Genomic DNA, 22,033 nt, shown 5'->3' on the forward strand with positions numbered 1-22,033 from the left:
AAATAACACACACACACATCTGTAAATAACACACACACACATCTGTAAATAACACACACACACATCTGTAAATAACACATCTATAAATAACACATCTATAAATAACACACACACATCTATAAATAACACACACACATCTGTAAATAACACACACACACATCTGTAAATAACACACACATCTATAAATAACACATCTATAAATAACACACACACATCTGTAAATAACACACACACATCTGTAAATAACACACACACACATCTGTAAATAACACACACACACATCTGTAAATAACACACACACACATCTGTAAATAACACACACACACATCTGTAAATAACACACACACACATCTGTAAATAACACACACACACATCTATAAATAACACACACACATCTATAAATAACACACACACACACATCTGTAAATAATATGGCCACATCTGTAAACTCACACACACACATCTATTAACAACACACACACATCTATTAATAACACACACACACATCTATTAATAACACACACACACATCTATTAATAACACACACACACACATCTATTAATAACACACACACACACATCTATTAATAACACACACACACACACACAATCTATTAAGCACACACACATCTATAAACAACACACACACACACACACATCTATTAACAACACACACACACATCTATTAACAACACACACACACATCTATTAATAACACACACACACATCTATTAATAACACACACACACATCTATTAATAACACACACACACACACACACACAATCTATTAAGCACACACATCTATAAACAACACACACACACACACACATCTATTAACAACACACACACACATCTATTAATAACACACACACACAATCTATTAAACACACACACATCTATAAACAACACACACACACACACACATCTATAAACAACACACACACACACACACACACACACACATCTATAAACAACACACACACACACACACACACACACATCTATAAACAACACACACACACACACACACACACACACACACACACACACACACACACACACACATCTATAAACAACACACACACACACACACACATCTATAAACAACACACACACACACACACACATCTATAAACAACACACACACACACACATCTATAAACAACACACACACACACATCTATAAACAACACACACACACACATCTATAAACAACACACACACACACATCTATAAACAACACACACACACACATCTATAAACAACACACACACACACATCTATAAACAACACACACACACACATCTATAAACAACACACACACACACATCTATAAACAACACACACACACACATCTATAAACAACACACACACACACACACACACACACATCTGTAAATAATACGGCCACATCTGTAAACTCACACACACACACACACACACACACACACACACACACACACACACACACACACACTGACACACACACATCTATAAACAACGCACACACACACACACACACACACACACACACACACACATCTATAAACAACACACACACACATCTATAAACAACACACACACACATCTATAAACAACACACACACACATCTATAAACAACACACACACACATCTATAAACAACACACACACACACACACACACACACACACATCTGTAAACAACACACACACACACACACATCTGTAAATAACACATCTGTAAATAACACACACACACATCTGTAAATAACACACACACACATCTGTAAATAACACACACACACATCTGTAAATAACACATCTATAAATAACACATCTATAAATAACACACACACATCTATAAATAACACACACACATCTGTAAATAACACACACACACATCTGTAAATAACACACACACACATCTGTAAATAACACACACACACATCTGTAAATAACACATCTATAAATAACACACACACATCTATAAATAACACACACACACATCTGTAAATAACACACACACACATCTGTAAATAACACACACACATCTGTAAATAACACACACACACATCTGTAAATAACACACACACACATCTGTAAATAACACACACACACATCTGTAAATAACAAACACACACATCTGTAAATAACAGACACACACATCTGTAAATAACACACACACACATCTGTAAATAACACACACACACATCTGTAAATAACACACACACATCTATAAATAACACACACACATCTGTAAATAACACACACACACATCTGTAAATAACACACACACATCTATAAATAACACACACACACATCTATAAATAACACACACACACATCTATAAATAACACACACACATCTATAAATAACACACACACACATCTATAAATAACACACACACACATCTATAAATAACACACACACATCTGTAAATAACACACACACATCTGTAAATAACACACACACACATCTATAAATAACATCTATAAATAACACACACACATCTATAAATAACACACACACACACATCTATAAATAACACACACACATCTATAAATAACACACACACATCTGTAAATAACACACACACATCTGTAAATAACACACACACACATCTGTAAATAACACACACACACATCTGTAAATAACACACACACACATCTGTAAATAACACACACACATCTGTAAATAACACACACACACATCTGTAAATAACACACACACACATCTGTAAATAACACACACACACATCTGTAAATAACACACACACACATCTGTAAATAACACACACACACATCTGTAAATAACACACACACACATCTGTAAATAACACACACACACATCTGTAAATAACACATCTATAAATAACACATCTATAAATAACACACACACATCTATAAATAACACACACACATCTGTAAATAACACACACACACATCTGTAAATAACACACACATCTATAAATAACACATCTATAAATAACACACACACATCTATAAATAACACACACACATCTGTAAATAACACACACACACACATCTGTAAATAACACACACACACACATCTGTAAATAACACACACACACATCTGTAAATAACACACACACACATCTGTAAATAACACACACACACATCTGTAAATAACACACACACATCTATAAATAACACACACACATCTATAAATAACACACACACATCTATAAATAACACACACACATCTATAAATAACACACACACACACATCTGTAAATAATATGGCCACATCTGTAAACTCACACACACACACACACATCTATTAACAACACACACACATCTATTAATAACACACACACACATCTATTAATAACACACACACACATCTATTAATAACACACACACACATCTATTAATAACACACACACACACACACAATCTATTAAGCACACACACATCTATAAACAACACACACACACACACATCTATAAACAACACACACACACACACACACACACACACATCTATAAATAACACACACACACACATCTGTAAATAATATGGCCACATCTGTAAACTCACACACACACACACACATCTATTAACAACACACACACATCTATTAATAACACACACACACATCTATTAATAACACACACACACATCTATTAATAACACACACACACATCTATTAATAACACACACACACACACACAATCTATTAAGCACACACACATCTATAAACAACACACACACACACACACATCTATTAACAACACACACACACATCTATTAACAACACACACACACATCTATTAATAACACACACACACATCTATTAATAACACACACACACAATCTATTAAACACACACACATCTATAAACAACACACACACACACACACACACATCTATAAACAACACACACACACACACACACACACACACATCTATAAACAACACACACACACACACACACACATCTATAAACAACACACACACACACACACACACACACACACACACACACACATCTATAAACAACACACACACACACACACATCTATAAACAACACACACACACACACATCTATAAACAACACACACACACACACATCTATAAACAACACACACACACACACATCTATAAACAACACACACACACACATCTATAAACAACACACACACACACATCTATAAACAACACACACACACACACATCTATAAACAACACACACACACACATCTATAAACAACACACACACACACACACACACACACACATCTGTAAATAATACGGCCACATCTGTAAACTCACACACACACACACACACACACACACACACACACACACACACACTGACACACACACATCTATAAACAACGCACACACACACACACACACACACACACACACATCTATAAACAACACACACACACATCTATAAACAACACACACACACATCTATAAACAACACACACACACATCTATAAACAACACACACACACACACACACACACACACACACATCTGTAAACAACACACACACACACATCTGTAAATAACACATCTGTAAATAACACACACACACATCTGTAAATAACACACACACACATCTGTAAATAACACACACACACATCTGTAAATAACACACACACACATCTGTAAATAACACACACACACATCTGTAAATAACACATCTATAAATAACACATCTATAAATAACACACACACATCTATAAATAACACACACACATCTGTAAATAACACACACACACATCTGTAAATAACACACACACATCTATAAATAACACATCTGTAAATAACACACACACACATCTGTAAATAACACACACACACATCTGTAAATAACACACACACACATCTGTAAATAACACACACACACATCTGTAAATAACACACACACACATCTGTAAATAACACACACACATCTGTAAATAACACATCTATAAATAACACACACACATCTGTAAATAACACACACACACATCTGTAAATAACACACACACACATCTATAAATAACACACACACACATCTATAAATAACACACACACATCTATAAATAACACACACACACATCTATAAATAACACACACACACATCTATAAATAACACACACACATCTGTAAATAACACACACACATCTGTAAATAACACACACACACATCTATAAATAACACATCTATAAATAACACACACACATCTATAAATAACACACACACACACATCTATAAATAACACACACACATCTATAAATAACACACACACACATCTGTAAATAACACACACACATCTGTAAATAACACACACACATCTGTAAATAACACACACACATCTGTAAATAACACACACACACATCTGTAAATAACACACACACACATCTGTAAATAACACACACACACATCTGTAAATAACACACACACATCTGTAAATAACACACACACATCTGTAAATAACACACACACATCTGTAAATAACACACACACATCTGTAAATAACACACACACACATCTATAAATAACACATCTATAAATAACATCTATAAATAACACATCTATAAATAACACACACACATCTGTAAATAACACACACACATCTGTAAATAACACACACACACATCTATAAATAACACACACACACATCTATAAATAACACACACACACATCTGTAAATAACACACACATCTGTAAATAACACACACATCTGTAAATAACACACACATCTGTAAATAACACACACACACATCTATAAATAACACACACACACATCTATAAATAACACACACACATCTATAAATAACACACACACATCTGTAAATAACACACACACATCTGTAAATAACACACACACATCTGTAAATAACACACACACACACATCTATAAATAACACATCTATAAATAACATCTATAAATAACACATCTGTAAATAACACACACACATCTATAAATAACACATCTATAAATAACACATCTATAAATAACACACACACACATCTATAAATAACACACACACACACATCTATAAATAACACACACACACACACATCTATAAATAACACACACACACACACATCTATAAATAACACACACACACACACATCTATAAATAACACACACACACACACATCTATAAATAACACACACACACACACATCTATAAATAACACACACACACACACATCTATAAATAACACACACACACACACATCTATAAATAACACACACACACACACATCTATAAATAACACACACACACATCTATAAATAACACACACACACACATCTATAAATAACACACACACACACATCTATAAATAACACACACACACATCTATAAATAACACACACACACATCTATAAATAACACACACACACATCTATAAATAACACACACACACATCTATAAATAACACACACACACACATCTATAAATAACACACACACACATCTATAAATAACACACACACACACACATCTATAAATAACACACACACACACACATCTATAAATAACACACACACACACACATCTATAAATAACACACACACACACACATCTATAAATAACACACACACACACACATAAATAACACACACACACACACAAATAACACACACACACACACATAAATAACACACACACACATCTATAAATAACACACACACACATCTATAAATAACACACACACACATCTATAAATAACACACACACACATCTATAAATAACACACACACACACATCTATAAATAACACACACACACATCTATAAATAACACACACACACACATCTATAAATAACACACACACACACATCTATAAATAACACACACACACACATCTATAAATAACACACACACACATCTATAAATAACACACACACATCTATAAATAACACACACACACACATCTATAAATAACACACACACACACATCTATAAATAACACACACACATCTATAAATAACACACACACACACATCTATAAATAACACACACACATCTATAAATAACACACACACATCTATAAATAACACACACACACATCTATAAATAACACACACACACACATCTGTAAATAACACACACACATCTATAAATAACACACACACACATCTATAAATAACACACACACACACATCTGTAAATAACACACACACACACATCTGTAAATAACACACACACACACACATCTATAAATAACACACACACACACACATAAATAACACACACACACACACACACAAATAACACACACACACATCTATAAATAACACACACACACATCTATAAATAACACACACACACATCTATAAATAACACACACACACATCTATAAATAACACACACACACACATCTATAAATAACACACACACACACATCTATAAATAACACACACACACACATCTGTAAATAACACACACACACACATCTGTAAATAACACACACACACACACATAAATAACACACACACACATCTATAAATAACACACACACACATCTATAAATAACACACACACACATCTATAAATAACACACACACACACATCTATAAATAACACACACACACACATCTATAAATAACACACACACACACACATCTGTAAATAACACACACACACACATCTGTAAATAACACACACACACATCTGTAAATAACACACACACACACATCTGTAAATAAACAGTAAACAGGAAGTCAGTACCGATCTTTGCCGGTTTTGGGAGATTCAGGTTTTTCATAACTTCCTCAAACTTCTCCTCAGAGAGAGTTAATCTTGGGTTAAACTTTCTCTCCTCCTCCACTGTGGACACGGTCTGTCCTGCAAACACCCCCCCCCCCCAACACCACACACACACACACACACACACACACACACACACACATCATCTCAAACTCCTATTTTATACACAAATTTACAACAATTTAAATGGGACTTTAACACACACACACACACACACACACACACACACACACACACACCTTTGTAGTCATGTGCAGGGTAAATCAGACAGTGTCCAGGTAATGTGAAGATTTTCTTGTGGACAGATTCGTAAAGTTTCTTTGCACAGCCTGAAATCAGAGAAAATAAAGTCACCTCTTTAATTTGGATTATAAATGCAATAAAAAAAATCCACGAATAATTAATAATTGTATTTAAGTTTAATTTACAGTAATTTAATTTCTGATAACTTCCTTACAATTGGATAATAAATATTTTGTGGATGATTATTTTATTTTAGACGTTTGACACAAAATGTACTCTGTACTCTACTGCCTCTAAGTGGCAGTGTGGGGTATTGCACACCAAATAAAGTGTGGGGCAGCGGCCCTCTAGTGGGAAATAAAGGCATGACAGGTGGGGCGCAATGAACAGCAGGATTTATAAAATATTTTGGTGCTTTTCATTAATCTTCATTTATGATTTACTCTATTAAAAATTAAGTTTATTGATTCAAACCAACCCAAACAAACTTCTTCTTTTGGCTTCTCCCATTAGGGGGCGCCACAGCGGATAATTCGTCTCCATACCCCTCTGTCCTCTACATCTGCCTCTTTCACACCAACTACCTGCATGTCTTCCTTCACCACATCCATAAACATCCTCCTTGTTCTTCCTCTTTTCCTCCTTCCTGGTGTCTCCATCCTCAGCATTCTCCTACTGATATACCCCATGTCCCTCCTCTGCACATGTCCAAACCATCTCAATCACACCTCCCTCACCTTGTCTCCAAAACGTCCCACATCTCAGGTCTCACCGCAGTCCTATAAACTTTCCCTTTTACTCTCACAGTCCTGCACCACCGTCACGTACTTCTCTGACACACCTGACTTCCTCATACAATACCACAACTCCTCTCTCCACCCTGTCGTACGCTTTCTCTAAATCCACAAACACACAATGCAGCTCCTTCTGTCCTTCTCTATACTTCTCCATCAACATCATCAAAGCAAATAATGTCTCTGTGGTGCTCTTCCTCGGCATGAATCCATACTGTTGCTCACAAATGGTCACCTCTTCTCTCAGCCTGGCTTCCACTACTCTTTCCCATAACTTCATGGTGTGACTGATCAACTTTATTACCCTGTAGTTACTGCAGGTCTGCACATCTCCCTTATGCTTAAAGATCGGTACCAGCACACTTCTTCTCCATTCCTCAGGCATCCTCTCCCCTTCCAGAATCCTGTTAAACAATCTGGTTAAAAACTCCACTGCATCTCTCCTAAACATCTCCACGCTTCTACCGGTATGTCATCTGGTCCAACTGACTTTCCATTCTTCATCCTCTTAATCACTGCTCTCACTTCCTCCTTACTAATCCTATCTACATCCTGCTTCACATCTCCACATCATCCAACCTTCTCTCTCTCTCATTTTTCTCTTTCCAAACCAACCCAAACAAACAATAAGCCCAATAATGCAAGTAAATAAAAAAACAACAGTTCTTTTGATTTAGAATTTGACATTTCAATAAATGAGACATTTTTAAACTTGAAGTATTTCATGCAAATGTTTTGGGGTGATGAAGGACAGGTGGGGCTTAAAAATAAAGTGTGAATGGCAAATAAAAGTTGAGATCATCATGATGGTGATGATGATAGTGATGGTAATAATGGTGATAATAGTGGTGATGATGATGATGATGATGATGATGATAGTGGTGATGGTGATGGTAATGGTGATATTAGTGATGATGATGATGATGATGATGATGATGATGATGATAGTGGTGATGATGATAGTGATGGTGATGGTAATAATGGTGATAATAGTGATGATGATGATGATGATGATGATGGTAATGGTGATATTAGTGATGATGATGATGATGATGATGATAGTGATGGTGATGGTAATAATGGTGATAATAGTGGTGATGATGATGATGATAGTGGTGATGGTGATGGTAATGGTGATATTAGTGATGATGATGATGATGATGATGATAGTGGTGGTGATGGTAATAATGGTGATAATAGTGATATTAGTGATGATGATGATGATGATAGTGGTGATGATGATAGTGATGGTGATGATAGTGATGGTGATAATAGTGGTGATGATGATGATGATAGTGGTGATGGTGATGGTAATGGTGATATTAGTGATGATGATGATGATGATGATGATAGTGGTGGTGATGATAATAGTAATGATGGTGATGGTAATGGGGATGATGGTAATGATGATGGTAATAGTAGTGGTGATGGTAATGCAGATGATGAGGGTGATGGTAATGATAGTGATGATGGTGATAGTGGTGGTGGTGAGGGTGATGATGATGATGGTGGTAATAGTGATGGTGATGGTGATGATGAGGGTGATGGTAATAATAGTGATGATTGTAAAGATAGTGGTGGTGCTGATGGTAATTATTGTGATCTTCTTTTTCTTTCGGCTGCCCCCATTAGGGGTCTTCACAGCAGATCATCCGTCTCCATCCCTCTGTCCCCTACATCTGCCTCTTTCACACCAACTACCTGCATGTCTTCCTATACCACATCCATAAACCTCCTCCTTGGTCTTCCTCTTTTCCTCCTTCCTGGTGGCTCCATCCTCAGCATTCTCCCCTCCCCTGGTAATTATTGTGATAATGATGGTAATAGTGGTGATGATGGTAATAATGGTGATTAGGGTGATGGTAATGATGGTGATGAAGATTGTGATGATAGTGGTGGTGATGAGGTTGATGATGGTATTAACGAAGTTCAGTAAATATTCACATCAGTGTGTCTCTGTGTGTGTGTGTGTGTGTGTGTGTGTGTGTGAGACACAAACCTTGCTGGAAGTCAGTTCTCCCGCAGCCTCTGATCAGCAGAGCATCTCCAGTGAAGGCCATTGACTCGTCTCCTGCCACATATGTCACACATCCGTCTGTGTGTCCTGGAGTCTCTCTCACTGTCACACACTGGTCCAACATACACACATCATTAGTGTTAATAGTGTAAATAAATAATGAGTGTAAATAAATGCACAGTAAATAAGATGCTGTTCGTTGTTACGTATTTTCCGAAGGTTATAGCGTCCCCTTCTAACAGCAGAATGTCAGCGCGAGCACCACTGTGTTTTGAAATCGCGCTCTTCACCCCAAACAGTCGCTTCTTCAGCAGCCCAGTTCCTGTCACATGATCCGCATGGCAGTGTGTGTTCGCTGGGGGCGGAGTCACGCAGAAGATTATGAGTATAATGTGACAGAATCTGACACAAACAACTTAATGTATAGTCACTATGAAGAGCATTTGTTGAAGTCCCTAATGATCAGACTTAATAACACTATTTATTTATTTATTTATTTATTTCTCTCTCTCTCTCTCTCTCTCTCTCTCTCTCTCTCTCCCTCCCCCTTTCCCTCTTTTCAGCTGTTCCTGATCACCTTGCATGATCCATCCTATGGAGCTGCTGGGAGCCTCCTAACCCTGAAACCAGTTCCCTGTGAATATTCATTAACTAAGGGCGTGAATAATTAGTGACTAAGGGCGGCATAAGCATTACTCTGTGTGTGTGTGTGTGTGTGTGTGTGTGTGTGTGTCTATTCACCGGCGACAATTAGTTTCAGTTCAAGTTCTTCAATCAGCTTCACATCACGATCCACAGTCTCCAGAACCGGGTCAATCAGCACGGCCTCCCGAGAACTCGCATCTGCCAACAGGTACGTGTAGGTACTGCTGGAGGACTCAAACAACTACAAAACACACACACACACACACACACACACACACATGTAGTAGCTTATGGGTTGCAGACTTCCTCATGTGCAATACAGGCTACAGAGTGTATAGAAGTGCTGGGTGCAGAAGAATGGGGATGTTCTGTATGGAGATGGAGAAAGTCTGAACCCTGTGGAGAGCAGGAGTGTAGGAACAGGGTGTGGTTTACTGTTCATCCACACTCACCAGATAAAACTTATCTTTATTACACTTCACATTCTCGAAGCAGAGAAGGTCCAGATGAATGTGAGTTCAGAGTTCACATCAATTCCACAAAAACAACAATTCAGTGAGTTACAGCTGATCTTCAACTGTCAAGTTTAAACTTTCATGTTCACAAAAGTGCTTAATCATTATGACACGTGTGTGTGTGTGTGTGTGTGTGTGTGTGTGTGTGTGTGTGTGTGTGTGTGTGTGTGTGTGTAAGAAAGTAACTTACCTGGCGAAACAGTAGTCCTTTATTGCACCCCATCACTCCTGTGTTCACTCCGAATGACCTCTTAATCTCACTGCACACACTCCTCACACTGCACACACTCCTCACTGACAGACCCAGTACACCCAGTAAACCCATTACACCTGCTCAACCCGTCACACCACTGTACCACAGATCTAATCAAGTGTGTGTGTGTGTGTGTGTGTGTGTGCACTTCCTCAGTCGGAGTCACGCAATTACATTCCTCCTGTAAAACCCTGACCTTCAACACGCAGCCAGAACGGAAGTCTTCTCAGATAATCTATTTTATTTCATATGTTTACATTATAATTACAAATACAAAATAATCTCCCGCTGTCGCTTATTAACAAAAAAATAACCGATTATCTCTCTAAACCCGGAAACAGCACCGAGCCAATCCGGGCTGTAATTATGCGCATGCGGCGTGGATCAGTGGCCAAGGTGCTCCGCCATGTTGGAAAGGACAAAGGGGGGGGGGGGGGGGGGAGCAGAGACATTCGGAGTGACTTAAGTAAAAGTAAAATTGTCCCTTTAAACTTTCACTTGAGTTAAAGTTCTAAAGTTTTAGCCTTAAAATTTACTTACGTTTTCAAAGTAAATTACTCAATAAAAAATGACCATGGTTTTGCAAAATATAGATGATGAAAAAGGAAGATATTTGAGATTGTAGTGAAGTTGTGTATGTGTATGATGTAGTGAAGTTACAGTAAAAAAAAAAGGGGGGGGGGGGGGCAATTAATGCTGTGTGAATCAGAGATATACAAACCCGATTCCTGATTCCTCTTTATTATGCGTCAAATGTTTTCTCTGGGTGAAAGCTCTGGACTGCAGACTGGACATTTCAGTACCTGGATTCTTCTTCTACACAGCATGATGTTGTAATTGATGCAGTATGTGGTCTGGTATTGTCATGTTGGAAAATGCAAGGTCTTCCTGAAAGAGACGACGTCTGGATGGGAGCATATGTTGTTCTAGAACTTGGATATACCTTTCAGCATTGATGATGCCTTTCCAGATGTGTAAGCTGCCCATGCCACACGCACTCATGCAACCCCATACCATCAGAGATGCAAGCTTCTGAACTGAGCGCTGAGAACAACTTGGGTTGTCCTGATCCTCTTTAGTCTGGATGACATGGTGTCCCAGTTTTCCAAAAAGAACTTCAAATTTTGATTCATCTGACCACAGAACAGTTTTCCACTTTGCCACAGTCAATTTCAAATGAGCCGTGGCCCAGAGAAAACACCTGAGCTTCTGGATCATGTTTAGATACGGCTTCTTTTTTGACCTATAGAGTTTTAGCCGGTGACGGTGAATGGCACGGTGGATTGTGTTCACCGACAATGATTTCTGGAAGTATTCCTGATCCCATGTTGTGATCTCCATTACAGTAGCCTTCACCCTTATGCACAGAGATCGTTCCAGATTTTCTGAATCTTTGGATGATATGATGCACTGTAGATGACGAGAACTTCAATATCTTTGCATTTTTTCTCTGAGAAACTCCTTTCTCATGTTGCTCCACTATTTTTCACTGCAGCATTGGGGAATTGGTGAAACCCGTCTTGACTTCTGAGAGTCACTGCCACTTTGACAGGCTCTTTTTATACCCAATCATGTTGCCAGTTGATCTAATAAGTTGTAAATTGGTCCACCAATTGTTCCTTATATGTACATTTCACTTTTTTGGAATGTGTAGCTCTCATGAAATCTAAAATGAGACAATATTTGACATGACATTTCAAAATGTCTCACTTTCAACATTTTTTATATTTTATCTATATTCTATTGTGTATAAAATATAAGTTTATAAGATTTGTAAATTATTGCATTCCTTTTTTTATTCACATTTTGTACAGTGTCCCAACCTTTTTGGAATCGGGTTTGTATAATTTTATAATCCTCCATGTGTATCTTGGATTTAAAACAAAATAATTGTAGATTTAATATAAAATCTCTTTTTGTTAGAGAAAGGAGAGCAAAAGCATTCAATATAAAATATAATTTGATGGAAATGTATGCTATTAGGAGTAATAATATTTATTAAATTATTTAAATTCAACTCAGAGATGAAAGGTTTTTATTCTAAATACAATAAAATATAAAGGATATGGAAAATAAATGTGGCTGTGTCAGTGTTCGGAAAACGACATTCCTGCTGTTCCACTTCACACACCACAATAAAGCTGATTATACCCCTGAAACACAATAATCAAACATTTACACTTTTACAGAGACAAATCAGGAGCTGCTGTGGAGTCAGTGAGTCCCGATTCAGTCACGTCTCCATCCTGCAACATCAACACAATCAACATCATCAATACAATCAGCATTAACGCCAACATCAACACCATCAACACTAACACCATCATCAACACCAACATCAACACCACCAACACCAACACCATCAACATCAACACCATCAACACCCACAACACCAACATCAACACCATCAACATCACCAACACAATCAACATCAACGCCAACATCAACACCATCAACATCAACACCAACACCATCAACACCAACACCAGCAACATCACCAGCAACATCACCAACATCAACACCATCAACACCCACAACACCAACAACACCAACATCAACACCATCAACATCACCAACACAATCAACATCAACGCCAACATCAACACCATCAACATCAACACCAACACCAGCAACATCACCAGCAACATCACCAACATCAACACCATCAACACCCACAACACCAACAACACCAACATCAACACCATCAACATCACCAACACAATCAACATCAACGCCAACATCAACACCATCAACATCAACACCAACACCAACACCATCAACACCAACACCAGCAACATCACCAACATCAACACCAACACCATCAACACCCACAACACCAACAACACCAACATCAACACCATCAACATCACCAACACAATCAACATCAACGCCAACATCAACACCAACATCAACACCATCAACACCAACAACATCACCAACAACACCAACACCACCAACACCATCAACACCAACACCAGCAACATCACCAGCAACATCACCAACATCAACACCAACACCATCAACACCCACAACACCAACAACACCAACATCAACACCATCAACATCACCAACACAATCAACATCAACGCCAACATCAACACCATCAACATCAACACCAACACCAACACCATCAACACCAACACCAGCAACATCACCAGCAACATCACCAACATCAACACCAACACCATCAACACCCACAACACCAACATCAACACCATCAACATCACCAACACAATCAACATCAACGCCAACATCAACACCATCAACATCAACACCAACATCAACACCAACAACATCACCAACAACACCAACACCATCAACACCATCAACACCCACAACACCAACATCAACACCATCACCAACACCATCAACACCAACATCAACACCATCAGCATCACCATCAACACCCACACCATCAACACCAACATCAACACCAACATCAACACCATCAACACCACCATCAACATCAACACCATCAACATCACCAACACCATCAACATCGACATCAACACCAACATCAACACCATCAACATCACCAACACCATCAACATCAACACCAACATCAACATCAACATAATCAACACAAACATCAACATAATCATCAACCTCAACACCAACAACACCAACATCAACACTTACACCATCAACATCAACACCATCATCATCAACATCATCAATACCATCAACATCAACATTAACATCATAATCAACATCAAAACCATCAACATCATCAACACCATGAACACCAACACTATCAAAATCAACATCACCAACACAATCAAGACCAACATCAACACCATCATCAACACCATCAACATCATCAACACCATGTGCATGCTTGTGTGTGTGTGTGTGTGTGTGTGTGTGTGTGTGTGTACCTGTGTGTATTGTTTAATCCACTGCAGTAGTGATGTCACTCGTGAGTAAACTCCAGGTTTATTTACTCGTCCACATCCGTCACCCCAACTGACCACGCCCGCCAACCGCCAGTCCCCATCAACAGTCTCACACACCAGGGGGCCGCCACTGTCCCCCTGAACACACACACACACACACACACACACACACATCACACACATCACACACCATCACAATATCTACAAAGGGGTTCATTAATTACCTAACATTCTTCACTATAAGAGAGAAAAGTGCAGGTGGACAGTGGGGCAGTGGGGCAGTGGGGCAGGGGGTGTGGTTACCTGGCAGGCATCGATTCCACCCTCCATTTTTCCAGCACAAAGCATTCTGGGAGTGATGTAGGAACCATAGACTAAGGAACCAGAGCACACTGTCTGATCAATGATATGAACCTGCGCCTGTCTGAGCTGGGCTGACACTGAACCTGCACACACACACACACACACACACACACATGCATAAAGTGTTGTATACAGTGTGCAGTGTACAGTGTGTAGTTGTGTTGTGTACAGTGTATAGTTGTGCACAGTATTCCGTGTGTTGTGTACAGTGTACAGTGTATAGTATACAGTGTGGAGTTGTGTTGTGTACAGTGTATAGTTGTGTACATTGTGCCGTGTGTTTTGTACAGTGTACAGTGTGTAGTTGTGTTGTGTACAGTGTATAGTGTGTAGTATACAATGTGTAGTTGTGTACAGTGTGCAGTGTGTTTTGTAGAGTGTATAGTTGTGTACAGTGTATAGTTGTGTACAGTATGCAGTGTGTTTTGGACAGTGTATAGTTGTTGTGTACCATGTATAGTTGTGTACAGTATGCTGTGTTTTGTACAGTGTGTAGTTGTGTTGTGTACAGTGTATAGTTGTGTACAGTATGTTTGTTTGTACCTCCTTCATGTGTAAAGCCCCACCCGGTCACCCAGCAGGACGAGCCGACCGGGAATGACTGAGGAACAATCGGCAAACACACAGGGTACACACGGTCTACACACACACACACACACACACACACACACACACACACACACACACATACACACACACACAGTACAACTGCTCAGCTGACAACATTTTGATTATAACAGTCCACATCCTATTGTCTCACACACACACACTGCTTACCCCCCATCCTCATGGCAGTGTGTGTGAGGAGCAAGCCGAGGTCATAGTCATTGGTTTGTTTGGAGTATTTGGGGTGTGTGTGTATGCGCAGTATGTTGTAGCGCTGACCGTGTGACACATCAGACACGACAAGTGTATCGACCACAACCTGCCAATCAACTTCCAGCATCAGGTCATACCTCAGAGAGAGAAAGAGAGCAATGCATTATGACAATGTGTGTGTGTGTGTGTGTGTGTGTGTGTGTGTGTGTGTGTGTTACTCGATGAAGCAGTGGGCGGCGGTTATGACCCAGTTTGGGGTAATTATTGCCCCTCCACACACATGTTGACCCCTCCACTGTAGACTGGCCTGCCACGCCCACTGCAGAGCCACAGACCCGCCCACAATCCGCCCCGAAACCCCCTCTGGACCAGTGCAGTCTGCAAAACAAACACACACACACACACACGCAAGTGTTGTATACAGTGTGTAGTTATGTACAGTGTGCAGTGTGCAGTGTGTAGTTGTGTACAGTGTGCAGTGTACAGTGTGTAGTTGTGTACAGTGTGCAGTGTGCAGTGTGTAGTTGTGTACAGTGTGCAGTGTACAGTGTGTAGTTGTGTACAGTGTGCAGTGTACCGTGTGTAGTTGTGTTGTGTACAGTGTATAGTTTGTGTGATGATGATAACGGTGGTGGTAATGATGATGATGATGATGTTAATGGTGGTAATGATGGTGAAGATGGTTGTGGTGGTAATGATGATGATGATGATGGTGGTGGTGGTGATAATGGTGGTGATCATGATGATGAAGATGGTGATGATGATGATGATGATTATAGTGGTTATGGAGATGGTGATGATTATGGTAGTGATGATGATGATGATGGTTGTGGTGATGATGGTGATGAAGATGATAATAATGATAATGATGGTGATGAAGATGGTGATGGTGGTGGTGATGTTGATGGTGGTGATGAAGATAATGATGATGGTGTTGGTAATGGTGATGATGAGGATGATGATGATTGTGGTGATAATGGTGATGATGGAGGTGATGATAATGAAGATGATAGTGGTGGTGATGATGATGAAGATGATGATGGTGGTGATAATGGTGATAATGATGATGGTGGTGGTGATGTTGATAGTAGTGATGATGATGAAGAAGATGATGATGGTGGTGGTGGTGGTGATGATGTTGATAGTGGTGATGATGTTGTTGATGATGATGAAGATGATGGTAATAATTATGGCGGTGATGATGATGAAGAAGATGATGATGATGGTGGTGGTAATGTTGATGGTGGTGATGATGATGGTGGTGATAATAGTGATGATGATGATGATGGTGGTGGTGATGATGATGGTGATAATGATGATGGTGGTAATAATGGTGATGGTGGTGATGATAATGAAGATGATGGTGGTGGTAATGGTGATGATAATGTTTATGTTGATAATGGTGATGATGATGATGATGGTGGTGGTGATGACGATGAAGATGATGGTGATGATGGGGTGATGATGTCGATAAAGAAGATGATGATGATGATGGTGGTGGTAATGTTGATAATGATGATAATGATGATGATGGTGGTGATGGTGATAATGGTGATAATGATGGTCGTGATGATGATGAAGATGATGGTGGTGATGGTGATGATGATAGTGGTGATGATGGTGGTGATGATGATGAAGATGATGGTAATGATTGTAGTGATGATGATGATGATGGTGATGATGATGTAGATAAAGAAGATGATGGTGGTGGTGGTGGTGATGTTGATAATGATGAAGATAATGATGATGAAAATAAAGATGGTGGTGGTGATGATAGTGATAATAATGGTGGTGGTTATGCTGATGGAGATGATTGTGATGATTATGGTGGTGATGATGATGAAGATGATGAGGATGGTGGTGGTGATAATGGTGATGATGATGATTGTGTACTCTACCTAGGGAAGTGTTACGAGTTTGATTGACAGGTAGTTTAGGAGTGTATGAAGGCCCTGGCGTTAGACTGCAGTTCCACTTCACATTACAGGAGGCGCTGTTGTCTCTCATTTTCGATGGGAACGACACAAACCTCACTGAGGAGAGAAACAGGGATCGCTTTTCCACCCTAGTGCACTTCTGAATTTATTCCTAATCATTAAATCTTTATAAATTACAGCAATAAAATGTAAATATAAATTATTGTGTATATTCTATAAATATTAATAACTTAAATATACAGTGAACTTCTTCTATTTTCTAGAACAGTCCAGATATTGTGAATTAAAATGTGATTGAGATGTTTTTACCTGTGACAATGATGATGACGACGATGACGAAGAATGGAATCAGAGCTGTAATTAACGCCAGGCGAGATGCACACGAAGGCCAGAGTCTGAACTCACACACACCTGCAGAACAAAAACCCAGAGGTGTGAACATCCTCATGGATTCATTCAGTTCTTTACTATCTAGTGTTTGATTCTGTGTTTGGTCTTAAGGGAAGTGGTGTACTGTGTGCACTCTACCTGACATCTCATCATCAGTTCCTTTACACAGATCAACATCACCCACTGGAGTGTCATGGCCAGGGTGGAGGTTAAAGTTTGGTCTCAGGTCAAAGTTCACAAGCTGAGGTCTGAGGGATTCACAAGATGAGTGACGCTGAAGTGCAGGTGGTGTTTTTAGAGTATTCTGAGAGGTGGAGGAGGATGGAGATGTGAGGATGGGAGAGGGGTTTTCTGGAGGAAGGGGGCAGGGCAGTGGTGTAATTCCAGAGGAATTCTGGAAAGTGGGGTTTATTGATAAAGCAGGTGTTTCTGTTTGAGTCTGTAGATGTGTTGAGGTTTGGGGCAGGGCTCTGTGTGGAGGCAGAGCTAGGATCTGAGGGGGGGTTAAAGGGGTATGTGGAGCTACATGTGTTGGTGAACTTGGGGCTATTCTTAAAGATACAGCCACATTTGAAGGTGGTGCTGGGTTTGGGGGCGGAGCTTTATCCTGCAGGAATAAATCATTTATATGCATTGAAGTTTAACCACCAACAATGAAATAAAATAATAAAGTTAAAGATTCAAACAGCTATAAATGTAATCATTAATTTATCATTTGTAATGAACTTCAGGGAAGCCACACCTCCAGCTGCCACACCTCCAGCTGCCACGCCTCCTTTAATATCAGTTTATTTTATACGGAATTATTTTTTATTGTAATCATTAGATTAATACATTCGTGTTAATTTTGCTCCTATTAGTTAGAAAACACACACACACACACACACACACACACACACACACACACACACACACACACACACACACACACACACACACACGGAGCATTATATAGTATGTGCTTCCTGTTTTCTTACATTGGTTGCTATGGTGATTAACAAAGTCCTTCCTGTTTTCCCTCTAAAATAAATCTTTAAATTCTAATTTACATTTGAATAATAAATATATTTCATTTTTGCTTAATACTGACCTTCACTAAAAACTGTTTTAGTGCAAATGGCAGTTGAGTGAAATGTCTGTGTGTGTGTGTGTGTGTGTGTGTGTGTGTGTCTGTGCGTGTGTGTGTGTGTGTGTGTGTGTGTGTGTGTGAGTGTGTGTGTGTCTGTGCGTGTGTGTGTGTGTGTGTGTGTGTGTGTGTGTGTAAATGCAGTCCACATGCTGTGAGATGACCGACTGCTCACAGAGACAATATTAAATTATTCATGTATTTGTTGCTCAGGGACACAGAACACAGTAATAAAACTTCATACAGAGAGAAACAGTCAATAAATACATTCTCACACCTGCACTGAGATAAATGATTTATTATTAGATTATTAGATTAGAATTAGATTAGATTAGAATTAGTATTTATTACTAGATTATTTATAATAAATCTATTTATTCATTAACAGTCAATACAAAACAATTTAATGCAGTTTTATTTGTGTAGTTTTTGTAACAGTGAACATTTTTCCAAAGCAGCTTTACAGAGATAAAGAGGTTATAGAGAAGTTAGAGAGGTTATAAAGATGGAATGTAGCAGTTTAAAGTCTATAAGTTTATCCCTAAAGAGTGATCCAGTTGTGACTGTGGTGAAGGAAAAACTCCCTGAGATGGTATGAAGAAGAAACCTTGAGAGGAACCAGACTCACCCTCATCACTGAATGTTTATTCATTATGATTCAAAAGTAGATGATTTTCAGCAGGTTGTAGGAGAGCAGTAAGGAAGCAGATCTACTGAAATAGATTCAGGGTGAGTTTACCTGCAGCATGGTGACGAGCTCTTCACCAGGTGTGTGTGTGTGTGTGTGTGTGTGTGTGTGTTCTTCTTTGAAGATTCTCTGTAAGCGATTCTAAAATACACTGCAATGATCAGCAAACTTTACTCTTATTTCGAACTTCTTCAGTTCTCTCTCCCTCTTTTACTCTCTCTCCACATATATCCATATATCCCAGAATGCACTGCTTCAGCCACCCCTTCCACCACCTCATCCTATCTGTCTTTATGTCCTGTTTGTTTGTGTAACAGAGAGCTGAGAGCTTCACACACTGAAATATTCATGAGGGTGGTTGTGAGGATCATGTACATAATCTGATGAGGTCAAAGATCGTCAAAATCTAATCATCTACTCATAATGAACACAAATGAGTGTGTGATGCATAAACTCTTCATGATGCAGAAAAATGAGTGCATGTTACAAGGTTGGATTCTGTAGTAAAGTGCATCAATAAGCAGCAGGAAACGTCCCTAAAAACCACAAGATCTGAGCACATGTGCACCAAAACAACCCCAATACCTGAGGGAACCTTCAGCCTTTTCTTATCCTCCAGCGAC

At 38.8% G+C, this 22,033-nt stretch overlaps 2 protein-coding genes across 4 annotated transcripts in view; both read right to left on the bottom strand.

The window, feature by feature from the left end:
• The window catches only part of ethe1 (ETHE1 persulfide dioxygenase), a 14,617-nt gene extending 2,168 nt beyond the window's left edge, over positions 1 to 12,449 (bottom strand). Inside the window, exons 1-6 of the mRNA XM_083530485.1 lie at positions 12,129 to 12,449; positions 11,520 to 11,664; positions 10,985 to 11,133; positions 10,761 to 10,890; positions 7,964 to 8,053; positions 7,686 to 7,802 (exon numbers count right to left, since the gene is read on the bottom strand). Coding sequence (XP_083386611.1) covers positions 7,686 to 7,802; positions 7,964 to 8,053; positions 10,761 to 10,890; positions 10,985 to 11,133; positions 11,520 to 11,664; positions 12,129 to 12,263 — 766 coding nt within the window. The 5' untranslated portion in view covers positions 12,264 to 12,449. The remainder of the gene's footprint in view (positions 1 to 7,685; positions 7,803 to 7,963; positions 8,054 to 10,760; positions 10,891 to 10,984; positions 11,134 to 11,519; positions 11,665 to 12,128) is intronic.
• Positions 12,450 to 14,174: 1,725 nt separating this feature from the next.
• On the bottom strand, positions 14,175 to 21,994 carry LOC310719493 (tryptase gamma). Of its 3 annotated transcripts, XM_083529288.1 has the most exons (10): positions 21,462 to 21,994; positions 19,735 to 20,203; positions 19,516 to 19,617; positions 19,168 to 19,302; positions 17,488 to 17,647; positions 17,228 to 17,406; positions 16,994 to 17,089; positions 16,391 to 16,533; positions 16,070 to 16,225; positions 14,175 to 14,437 (listed from the first exon to the last, which is right to left on the bottom strand). In XM_083529288.1, exons 1-10 carry the CDS (start codon positions 21,468 to 21,470, stop codon positions 14,375 to 14,377), a joined length of 1,512 nt encoding a protein of 503 aa, XP_083385414.1. In that variant the 5' UTR covers positions 21,471 to 21,994; the 3' UTR covers positions 14,175 to 14,374. The 3 variants fall into 3 exon arrangements, with proteins under 3 accessions (XP_083385414.1, XP_083385415.1, XP_083385413.1); XM_083529289.1 differs by lacking the exon at positions 21,462 to 21,994 and having other exon boundaries at positions 17,336 to 17,406; positions 19,735 to 20,977; XM_083529287.1 differs by lacking the exon at positions 21,462 to 21,994 and having other exon boundaries at positions 19,735 to 20,977.
• Between the last annotated feature and the right edge of the window lie 39 nt (positions 21,995 to 22,033).

This window comes from Silurus aristotelis (genome assembly GCF_946808225.1).
Source record: "Silurus aristotelis genome assembly, chromosome: 25".
Lineage (NCBI taxonomy): Eukaryota > Metazoa > Chordata > Actinopteri > Siluriformes > Siluridae > Silurus > Silurus aristotelis.

Coding starts and splice junctions, on each gene's coding strand:
- LOC310719493 (XM_083529287.1), bottom strand. CDS start 20,230: ATGCATATAAATGATTTATTCCTGCAGGATAAAGCTCCGCCCCCAAAC. Junction 19,303..19,515: donor CGTCATCATCATTGTCACAG/GTAAAAACATCT, acceptor TTCTCTCCTCAG/TGAGGTTTGTGTCGTTCCCA. Junction 16,226..16,390: donor GTGGAATCGATGCCTGCCAG/GTAACCACACCC, acceptor GTGTGTGTTCAG/GGGGACAGTGGCGGCCCCCT.